Source organism: Onychomys torridus, chromosome 4 (assembly GCF_903995425.1).
Source record: "Onychomys torridus chromosome 4, mOncTor1.1, whole genome shotgun sequence".
Classification (NCBI taxonomy): domain Eukaryota; kingdom Metazoa; phylum Chordata; class Mammalia; order Rodentia; family Cricetidae; genus Onychomys; species Onychomys torridus.
Genome location: NC_050446.1, coordinates 102,462,799 through 102,474,318, shown reverse-complemented (window position 1 = coordinate 102,474,318; position 11,520 = coordinate 102,462,799). Strand labels below are relative to the sequence as shown.

At 47.8% G+C, this 11,520-nt stretch overlaps 1 protein-coding gene across 1 annotated transcript; it reads right to left on the bottom strand.

The window, feature by feature from the left end:
- Window positions 1–1,347: 1,347 nt before the first annotated feature.
- Window positions 1,348–10,864, bottom strand: Bcl2l11 (BCL2 like 11). Its single transcript, XM_036184291.1, has 4 exons — window positions 10,656–10,864; window positions 9,739–9,875; window positions 9,466–9,570; window positions 1,348–1,466 (listed from the first exon to the last, which is right to left on the bottom strand). The coding sequence occupies exons 1-4, from the start codon at window positions 10,862–10,864 to the stop codon at window positions 1,348–1,350; spliced, it is 570 nt and encodes a 189-aa protein (XP_036040184.1).
- Window positions 10,865–11,520: the final 656 nt, after the last annotated feature.

The following is an 11,520-nucleotide window of genomic DNA, read 5'->3' as shown; positions in this document are numbered from 1 at the left end:
ACTCCCTGGGGGTCCCTGGCTAAAACTTCCCACCACTAGACTTCATCACACTATCAGCGCAGGGAGAGGGTGGACACAAAGTGACACCACGTAAGCCAGGCTTGCAGTGGAGAAACCACACAGAGCTATAAAATTCACACTAAAGTAGGAGGTGAGCTGCTGCAGGGCACAGCATGCAAAACACCCCTGGCTCTTCATCAACAGTCAATCTTTTCTCAAGTCACTGAGTCGCTTTGACTGGTTCAGCAGAATTTACATACTAAGCTAAGGTTTGGATTCTCACATATACCAACGTCATATTTATCCTGACTTCATCGTCACTATTTTACGCTAAGAAACTTCTCAAGGATCCACAATCCAGATGAAACAAAATATAACAAAACAAACAAACAACAAACAAACAAGCAAAGCCCAAAGCTTCTCTCACTGTTTGTAGGGCTGGAGATCAAACCCAGGGCCTTGGAAGTGCTGGCAAGTGTTATCCCACTGAGTTACACCCGAACCTCAAGAAACTTCCTTGCATTTTTTCTAGCACAGTCACATCTATAGAAAAATAACACATCACACTCTGTATACCTTCAGATACAAGGGCACCTAAGGGAAAAACAGATCCTTTCCTTCTTAAGTGGCTGCAGAGATGGCTCAGTGGTTAAGAGCACTTGCTGCTCTTCCAGGGGACCCAAGCTGAATTCTCAGCATCCACATCAGGCAGCTTACAGCAGCAGCCTGTAACTGCAGATTCTGGAGATCCAATGTCCTCTTCTGGCTTCCTCAGGCATTTGTACAAGTATGTGCATAAGCAGCACATGTACACACACACACACACACACACACACACACCAATTACAATCAAAATCTTTAAAAAGTATCGAGTTTCTCATTTATTCCTCTCTAAGTTGCTTATGTTCAAATGTTTTAGGAATAAGAATAGGGAACTACACTCTGGTACCTGAGAGCATAATCTATCCTGAGGGGAGAGAGGTGAGGCTGAAAACCGTTCATCCAACCTGTTTCAATTTAACATGTATACTCATCTTGAACTGAAATGGTTGACTTTTATTATTTTTTAGTTTCAGCTTCAAACACACTTTCATTCCTAAGGGAGCAGAGCTACGTCCAAGCACAGTAAGTAATCCATCTGTGCAGAGGGCCAGTAGCAGTACCAACAATCCTGAGGCCAGGCTTCACCATTAGACAGCCCACTCCTGAGCTCTCATACTGGGCAAAGGCAGGGAAAAACCCACTCCCACGTCCACACACACAAGCCAGGTCTGAGTGGCTGGCACCAACTGTGAGCCAGGACTGCATACATGAGCCAGAGGGACATGGGCTCTAAGGGGAGATGAGTCACCAGCATAGCCCTCTCTTGTCCCCTTGGCCATGGGCCACAGCAATAGGAGCCAGCAGCCCTTTATCATCAACATCATCGAGGGACAGGCCACAGCTCTCCTCAGGAACGTGAAGCTCTGGTTTGAAGAAGAAAGTCAGGTGAGAGAAAGCAAAGTCGAGCCTGGGATTCCCACAAGACACCAGGGACTTGAAAACTCATCCTAAGTAATACTTAGGACCAGAGAGGGCTGGCCTCTTGCAAACCCAGGTTCAGCTTGGTATTAAGTAGTGCTGGTCTATGCTGTCAACACTGGGCCCCCACAGCACAGGAAAGCCTCACCTAGAAGGCCTTGAAACACTCTATGCCAACGCTTAGTTAAGGATAGCTCGACACCTCGAAAGTGACGGGTGAAGTCTTGACTTTCAGACAATGGGTCTTCTCCGTGGTAAAAAGCAGAGGCACCCCTTTCTTTGAAAAGCTGTTCCAGCAGCTGACCTGCTGCGGAAAGTGGTTCTCTGACTCTGTCTAGCGACCATTCTCTTTTCAAACTACACATTTCTGAGCTCTAGTCAAATTTCTGCCACATCAAATGGTCCATCTCCAGCAGGTGGCCTAGGCTCAACCCCAAGCCAGGCAGAGCTGGTGTGGGCAGGGTTTCCAGATGCCCCTCCACGGTCTAAAGATTTGCCAACCAAGTCAAGGTTCTTCTCAGGGTAAAGTTCGGGTCCACCGGCAGACCTGCAGCAGGTTCAGACCTTCCACCCCCCACTCGAGTGAGTTTCTAGAAAATATTTTCCCCTTTCTGCTTGTTTGGTCTAGAACCAAAGGGCTTTTGAGTTACACACAGCAACATTCCCACCAACACACTTCCCTGTGAGTTTCCTAGGCTCCAGAAACAGACATCAGTAAAGAACACTGCGTGTCAGCCATGCCTATGACCAGCTGGGACACTTCCTGGGAGGCAAGAAGGCATGAGCTCCTACTAGGGGATTCTGTCCAAACTCCCACGGCACACAGAGAACTCAGGTCCTCACAAGATGGACGAGGAAAGTGGAGCTCAAACAGACTTGACAGATGTGCTGTGGCCCTTGGGTCAGCAGAGGAGCAGCGAAGATCCTGCCCAGACTTGCTCTGAGTGGTTGTACAAGGCTGAAGAGAGAGGCAACCAAGAAGGGCAGCTGACAGGGTCCCACAGGATGATCCATTCTGCCAGGATACAAAGACAGCCCCCAAAGAAGCCTATGAGGGGACAGCATCTGCCTGGAAGGCCTCTGATGACAGGCTGCCGCCAGATGTTGCTCTACCAGCACCAAGAATGTCACAGTCGGTGCTGAATTAGCCAGATGAGACATACACAGTGATGGGCTGTGGCAAATGCCGAAAAGAAAGATTACAGAGCAAAATGTATAGTAGACACTGTTATATTTGTCCAGGTGATTTTTTTCCCCTTTGGAGTAAAAAGTCATACATCCGCACTACTTACAGTTGGGCACATTTTCTTCATCTTTTTAGGCCTATGAACTTCTTTAAAACACAACTTGCTATCAACAATTCTGTCATCTTTTCAAAGAACATGCCAGGGCATGTCCCTCACGCCATTAATTTTTTTTAAAGACTTATTTTGGTGTCTGTGTGTGCATGGAAAGTCTTGTCCCAGGCAGCAAGGCACCGCTGCCCAGGATAGAGCACCAGCTCTAGGTAGACAGATACCCTAAAATCCTTCCCCACCAGCACCCTGCACACAAACTGAAATCAATCCCTCTCTATTCCATCTCTTCTATCTTATAATCCAATCCCACATAACTCTAAGACTTGGGATTTTCTCTACTAAATGCCCCTAGGGACATTACCTATTATCAAATTAGGCCTGGTTATCCATGCATACAGGAAGCAACAGAGCACAGCCTGGGGCCAGGCCACCAGTCACACAGTGAGAATAACCACAGACACTGGAGTTATTAAAAAGAGGATTGGGCTAATCTCTTTCTAATGTTATTCCACATAGACAGCAATAGCAAAAGGCAAAAGAGGTGATTTCTAAAATTCTGAATTCTCTCTGGCCAAAGCCCATCAACATCCCCTTGGTCTAAATTGCTTTTCCATAACCACTGAAGGGTCAGTATTAAAATGTGGGGTCCTTTGAGTGTGATGAGTGCCTTAAGAGACCCCAGAGACACCATAATCTTTTCTCCCCCAGGGATGACACCTTGAGGGGTGCTGCTGTTGAGCCAAGAAGTGGAAACCTCTTCAGACACCAAATCTACCTTGATCTTAGATCCCCAGCCGCTGCAGTTGTGAGAAGTGAGCCATCATTAAGCCATTCAGCCTGGAATTGTTATGGGCATCCTGAATGGAGTAAGACAATACAAACAGCAAACAGGACCTAGTTAAAAGACACAGATCCCTGGCTCCCCAAAGAAGGGACAGCTCCACAGCCAGGCCCTCCTTCTTGATCATAAGAGAGCCTTAACATTGTGTGCAAAACACAGGAAAATGGAAAGGGGTAAGAGGCAGACTTCTGGGGCTCTCAGCACTGGGAGACCGACACTGGGGTAGTTAGTCCTCTCATGGCCTTCACATAGCCCAGACAGGCTGCTCCAGAACTGTCTGTTCTCACCAGGGGGCCCAGGGTGACTGCACAACACAGAACCGCCTGTAGCAAAGGAACCCACTGAGTTTAAGCATGGCCATCGGAGAGGTATTTTCCAGGGAAGCCTGGGGGTGCTTAGGTGCCACAAGGAGCCCCTGTGGGCAGAGTGGCAAGTCCCTCCTTGGCAGAAGCTATCTTGTTGCCCTTCCAGGGTAGTGCTGGTGGGGCAGTATGGCCACCTGGCTCCATCTCTTGCAGACGCAGTCAGTGGCCTTAGTCCTTTGTCAAGGCAGCAGCAGCCGATTCTAGCTGCCAGGCAAATCTCCAACTAAGTAGCAAGGAAGAGGCTGAAAGGTCCGGTTGGCTACAAAATACACACCCAGCGAAGGAGACAGTGCAAAGCAATGCTGCAGCCCCACAGGAGGTCAACCTACACATCCACAACAGACAAAACAATGCACTTGAAATGGAATGCATGTGTCTTGGGGGCATGAAGGGCAGAGGAAGACGGACCCTATAGACATGAATCACCCATCTTTTCTTTTTAAAAAAGTTAATATATTGGCATTGCATAAAGCAAAACTTGCAGCAGCAACAGAGAACCAACCCAGTAGGAGACACAATAGGTAAGTTTTTGTTTTGTTTTGAGAATTTCTGCATCATTCTCCAAAGTAGAGGACACCTCAGCAAAACAAAAACAAAATGGAAACAAAAGCGAACATTGATTACTTAACAGAACTATAAAAGGAGTAACAGAAAGATGGCAGGAGACCCTCGTGTATGATAAAGGGAACTCTGCTTCTACGTAGCCCTCAGCCAAAGAAAACAAAGATGTACATGTAAGTTCAGTGAGAATGAAAACCGTTGCACCCAAACATGTGGGCAACAGCCCCAGCACGGGCGAGCGGACATTTTCAGCACTGAGTGCCTCACATCAGCAAAAGGAAAGGCCTCAAAACCATACGCTAGGTTCCTAGGCTCAAGAAGCTGGGGTTGTGGGGCAATCATTCACAAAAAGCAAAGAGAAGAAAATAAAGGGTGAATACAGGGGGAAAAAATCAATGAAACAAAAAATCTCTTATTTCAAAAAGTAAGAGAATAAACCTTAAAAAGGCTGACAGGTGTTTTTGTTGTTTGTTCTTGACACAAGTTACCAACATCAGGAAAGAAACTGTCTTAGTTACTTTACTATTGCTGAGATAAAACACCAAGACCAAGACAACTTATAAAATAAAGTTTAATTGGGTTTATGGTTCCAGAGGGCCAAAGTTTTTGAGGGCAGACAGATGAAGTGGCAGCTGGACTAGCAGCTGAGAGCTCACATCTTTATCCTCAAAGAGCATATTATGGCTGGCTGCAGGCCTTTGAAACCTCAACACCTGAATCCAACAAGGCCACACCTCCTAATCCATCCCAAACAGTTCTACCAATGGGGGACTAAATATCCAAAGTATCAGTCTATAGGAGCTGCCACAGTAGCTATCACAACAGAACCCACATTCATCTAAAACAACAAGGATGTTACAAATGCTCTTTACATTCATAAACCCAACAAATTAGAAAAATGTACCCCTTCCTCAAAACCCACAAACCACCAAAGTATAATCAAGATGAAGCCGACATCCAGAATAGTCCCAGAAGCACGTAAACACACAGAATTAAGTCTAGAATCTAAAATGTATATCCTCCGCTCTCCCTCCCCCAAGATGTCCACAACCACATTCTCACAAGAGAAGTCAATACTGGCTGAGACTGTGGCTCAGTTAGTAGAATGCTTGTCTACCATGCATGAAGCCCTGGGTTCAGTCCCCAGCACTGCATACAAAAGGGTACAGTGGCACACGCCTGTAGTCTCAGCACTTGGGAAGTGGAGGCAGGAGGACCAGACGACCAAGCACCAAGCACATCTTTGGCTCCATAGTGAGTTCAAGGCCAGCCTGGGCTACATGAGGTCCTATCTCAAAAAATAACAAACAAACAAACGAACAAAAACCCAAAAGCACTAATACTGCTTTTTCATAGTTTCTTCTGGAAATACAAGAGGACTATTTCTCAACTCATTAAGTCCTTAATAGCAAAAGCAAATAGCCATAAGGGACACCTCTCAAGGTGTAAAAATCTCTCAATAAAATACTCAATTCAGTTCAGCACTGTATACAAATAATACCTTCTGCCCAAGTAGGATTTATCCCAGGCATACAGATAGCATTTAAACATGTAAATCAAACACAGTAATACACCATGCCAACAGGCTAACAGGGTCACAGTGCAAACATATCATTAAAACCTAACTCTGAAAATTCTCAGGAACCTAGGAGTCGGGGTAAAACTTCCTAATTTTTATTACTTTTCTAAAAGTATCTTCAAAATACCTATAGCCAACATAGTTATATAGTTAATGATTTTGCTCTTTAGACAGAAAGCTGCTGTCCCTCGAGGCTGCTTTCATACTTCTATCCAACATAATTACTAAGCCGATGACGTGAGTGTCTACAGGGACTGCCCAAGAAAATTACTCCATTTACTTGTGTATATATACACACACACATGTGTGTTGTGTCTGTGATAGGGGCACAAACTCAGAGGTCAGAAGACACCTCCCATCTCACCACAAATGTGCTGGGATTAGATATATGTTATCAAATCCTGCTTGATGTGGGGGGTCTGTGTTCTGCTCCTAGTATGGTAAAAGCAAAACACAGCTCCATGGACAGGATCACAGACAGAGCTCCACCGATCCCAACATTTGGTGTCTTCTGTTAGGCACACTCCAGCGTCGGAAAGATGTCCTACCTCCCTCAGGGAGCTCTCAATCTAAAGAAGGGGCTAATTGCCATAGGATGCTGAGGGGTACATAGAAGAATGAAAATTAACTGCCACCCGTGAATTCTGCTATGCCAGAAACAAGTCTAAAGTTTAAGACATTCACAAACACCTCACAGAGACGCTGCTGTCAATCATCAATCATCCTCTCTGCATTTCCAGTTCAGACTGACTATGCTTCAGATTGAGAATGTGTACGAAGATCAAGTGATGCAGAAAACACAGATGGAATAACAACAAGATGAAAGGCAGCCAGTGAGTGTGTGGAAGGTTTTTATTAAGACAAGCAGGTGTTCACCAAGAAATAGTTTGGCAAGTCAATCTTCCCCAAGTATATGGAGGTGAATATCAAGTAAAGGGGCAGTTTCATTACACTGACCCCATAGTGTAAACAAAATGTTCTTTCAAGATTTTTTCAGAAAAATCGGATCTAGAGGAAACTGTGGGAGACATCCCAATACAGCGTCTACCTGCTGGGTATCTCCAATGGGACTCAGACACCAAGATGTGGGGTTCAGCTCAGTAGAGGAGAATTTACTTCAATGGGGAAAGCCCAAGGTTCAATCCCAAGAAATTAGCGGGGGAAGGATACAAGGACATAGCTTTTAAGACACGCCCTATGTCTCCTATCACATGTTGCCAGTGGGGAAGAGGAGCCCCTAGCTCAGCAGACCTCTGCAGAATCTCCCATTTGTGTTCCAGTGGGTCATACCAGTCATAAAGGCTCCTTTGTGAAAAATTTATTTTGCAATAACTTATCAAAAGCACCATTGAAGATCTTAATGGTTGAGTAAAAAACATCGAACAAGTCCATAAAGATAGAGACCCCAGCTCAGCTCAGCCTGAGCAGTTTACAGGCAGAAGCAAGAAAAACATCAGTTGTGAACAAACATTCTACGTGTATTTAATATGTCTCCTATCACATCTAGCCAAGTCCGATTACCCACCCCATCCCAGCATACCCTCTCCCCAAGCCAAACTCTCAAGAACTTACTGTTAAAATCCTACCTTGGTGCATTAACCTCACACAAACCCAGGAACTTATTGTTTTAATCTATGCATTCACCTTAAGCGACCCTCCCAAACTCCTGGAGTGTAGTTAACACCTCACAGGTACAACCATTAACTCCGCCTAAGAATTTAGATTGTGATCTTTCAAGTCCTGAACTTGCCATCTCAAATCATGGTGAATGACATAACTGGCTTCCTCATGGTACAGGACCCCAAACAAAACAATTGTGACTTTCTTCACATTAGAAAAGACACTAACTCATCCACTGGTCCTAGTTAACAGGGACGGAGAAAATTATTTCCCCAGATTATCCCACCACCTGCAGAGATCATTACCCTGGCCAGCAATATAAAACTCTAATAGCTTCCAGAGGGTCCTTAAATGCACAGGTTTTTAAGCACATATGCCAGGGAGCCCCGTTAACTCAGCACATGCCGTAGATGTATGCATATGCTAGGCTACTTTATGGTAGAACGGTGGCAAGCGCCTGTTCCGAAATATTACTACAAGTAATAGCGGACATAAGACTTCCAGCGCCTTTCACTTAGGAGGGCTTAACAGTCCCCAGAACTCAGGCAACGCACGACTAACATACGGCTTAGATATCAAATGTGCTAACTGATACCACAAACAAGATCCTGATGTCTTTTGCAGGACAGGCTAGATGGACACATACCTAACATGGTTGTGGATGATAAGGATCAAAATACATACTTTTGCTTTTGGTGGAGAAGCGACACACAGAGCCACCCCTTCCCTGGGGTGAACCAGAAATGTGCACAGCCCCAGTCACGAGCTAAGAGGTCTAAGAGTCAGATCAAGTCTACAGATGTCTCAACCTGGCTTTTGACAGTCACTGAAGGAGCTAAAGTAGTGGTCAATGTTTAAATGTTGGGATACTTGACTTCAAAATCTGCAGGTCTGGTTATGATGCACTATAGAAACACTTGTACTCTAAGACCTCATGTCCCCATGGCCATAATCAGGGGCAACCTTAATGCTGATGGGGCAAACACTCTCCAAAATGCCACTGAACCTCCTCGCTCTGTTCCCTCACCAGTTTTACTGTGCATCACTATGAATATTTTCTCTTGGTTTCAGATTCTCACACAGATCTGGGAGTTGTTAGGGGCAGGGGAATGAGTTTGATCAAATGAAACTTTATGCATGAATGAAATCTCAGAAATAAAAACGTATTTTTTTAAAAAGATTCTAACATTGACTTTAGCCCTTGAAATAAAAATCCACAATCTAATCTCATTCATACTAAGTCCAATCCCTTAAAGCAAGAAGGAGCTTAAAGGGGAATTTGGGCATAAAAGCATCTTCAGGGTTCTATGTTGGGTCTGCTGGACACAACCTCTGCAGACCCTGTCTTCAGAGATGATCAACTTCCCCATCTCTTTCTTCACATCCCCAACACAATGACGTTAATATCTAAGCTTAGTGGTTAAGACCAATTCTACCCTGGTTATAAGCTTCGGCTTGAAGGCTGCAGAGGCTCAAACTTCGAAGCTCAACAGGTTGATGTTTGTACTTCCATAAATTCATGCCACAAAATTTACAAATTACAAAAACGTGTTGAGCTCTCCAAACGTCTTCCGATCCCATCAAAATATAGAATAAGTCATTCGACCAAGGCTTTAAATGCTACCCACATCCTTGAAGCCAGTGTTCCAACAAGCACACACCAACTGCCTCTTTTCTTACCCGGGTATGGCTTACCCATTGCACTGAGATAATGGTTGAAGGCCTGGCAAGGAGGACTTGGAGTTTGTGTTGACTTGTCACAACTCATGGGTGCCGGACTCCTGTCTGTGTCAAAAGAGAAATACCCACTGGAGGACCGGGACAGCAGAGAAGATCTTCTCACAAAGATGAAAAGTGGGGATCTGGTAGCAAAAGGCCCAGGGCTGGCCGGTGGGGCCAGCGGGCCCTGTGGGCTGCCGTGGGGGCAGCGGTCCCCTTCGCTGTCGGGATTACCTTGCGGTTCTGTCTGTAGGGAGGTAGGGGCCCCAGGCCTAAGCTGGGGAGGCCTCTCAGCAGGCTGCAATTGTCCACCTTCTCTGTCACACTCAGAACTTACATCAGAAGGTTGCTTGGCCATTTGGTCTTTTTTTCTGCAAGGAAATCGGGGGAAAAAGATTATCTTCAGCAAACTAAGTTATAAAATCATTCCACCTACTCCTTACGAATTCTAGAGTCAACCTTATTATATCTTTGTTATGTTTACTTTTCTCATCACCTTCCAAGTAAGATTAAAAGTGCACCCAAAATAAATTAGACCACCAAACAAAACAAAGTATCAACTCCATAGCTTGTGGAGTCAGTGCACTCACGCACATACACAAGCACAGAAGTTTCATGAGGAGCAGCTCGTGGGAAGCCTACTACATTTCGTGCTTTTCGTTCAGGACAAACTTGAATTAAGTCTGAAAGTCCCAGCGGGCTCTCATTTCCCGGGCTCAGACACGGCGCTGGAGCACAGGAGCGGGCGCAGATGCAGAGATTGCAGGCGGCTGGCCGCCTTCCCTGCTCTGGCCCCATTGTTTGCCGAAAATGCTGAGGGCAGCAAGTCTGGAGAAGGTTTGGCAGCGGCCGTCAGTCGTAGTAAGTGCGTCACAATAGAGTTTGTAACTCGGAGCACAGCTCCGCCCGGGTCGAGCGCCCTCGGCCGCAAGATCCCTCCTGCTGCCAGCCCCTGCGCGCCACCCCAAACACGAAACCACTTCTCTCTGGAGCAACCTTGCCCGAATATGTACACTTCCAAATGGGGGCCTCAAAGCCATCCCTTTTGCAAGCTCCACACTTAACTGAGCGCGCTCGGCAATACCCGGCGCGCGGCTGCTTCCACCCCGGAGACTCTTTCCCTCCCCGGCCACCAAGACGACGAGACTCACGTCCTCCCCTTCCCTTCCGAGCGCGGTGTCCTGCGCCGATCGGACGACCCCAGAGCGTCGCCGCCGAGGAGGCAAGGAAAACAAAGCCGGGCCCTGGGCTCCAGAGTCCCGCGCCTGTCCGTCCGCCCGCCGCCTCGCTCCGCCGGGGAGCCCAATGTTTCGCGCGCCGCGCCTGTGGCCCGCGCTGCACCGGCCGCCGCCGGGATCATCCTCCGCCTCCTCCCGCTCCGCCCCTCGCGCGCAGCTCCCGCCGCCGAGCTGGTACCGCCAGCCCTGCGCCGCTGGCGCCGGCTGCCAGTGCTCCCCATTGGCCCGCGCGCGGTGGCTCCCCATTGTAGCCAATGGGCAGAGGCGGCGAGGGCGGCGCCTACGGGTCAGGCAGCCGAAGGCGAGGCGATTGTTGACAAACTCGCCGCCCAGCGCCGCTCGGGCTGTGCCGGCCGCCGCAACTCTGGCTGGAACTTAGGGGGCCGGGCTGTTTCGCTCCGCGCCCCGCCCCGCCCCTGGGCCCGGCCGGGTCGCCGCGCACCCTGCGGGAGTTCCCGCCGCCTGGGCAGCGGGACACTAGAGACAAAGCGGGACCCGCGCCCTCCTAGGATCCACCGGGCCACGATCCCACTCCTGGCCGCTCGAGGCAAAGACCCTCCGCAGTCCGGAGCCGAACTTCTCTGCAACTTCACCTGTTATGCCCCATGTGCCACCGACACGCATCCAATATGAACGACCACCTCGGGTCTTGGCTTGTACATCCAAACCCCCGCCCCCAGCGTCCAGTTAGCCCTCCAAAAGCAGCGCCTGCCTGGAGGCGAGAGGCCCAGGAGCTCACCAAGCCACCAGCCTGTGCGACTGGGTCCCGGTGCGATCC

Excerpts from the sequence above, each read along its gene's own strand:
- Bcl2l11 (XM_036184291.1), bottom strand. The coding sequence starts at position 10,864 with ATGATCCCGGCGGCGGCCGGTGCAGCGCGGGCCACAGGCGCGGCGCGC. Across the intron at positions 9,876-10,655 it reads TCGGAAGGGAAGGGGAGGAC|AAAAAAAGACCAAATGGCCA; the intron begins GTGAGTCTCGTC and ends ATTTCCTTGCAG. Across the intron at positions 1,467-9,465 it reads AATGGGTAAGCCATACCCGG|AGCTTCACGTTCCTGAGGAG; the intron begins GTAAGAAAAGAG and ends TCTTCAAACCAG.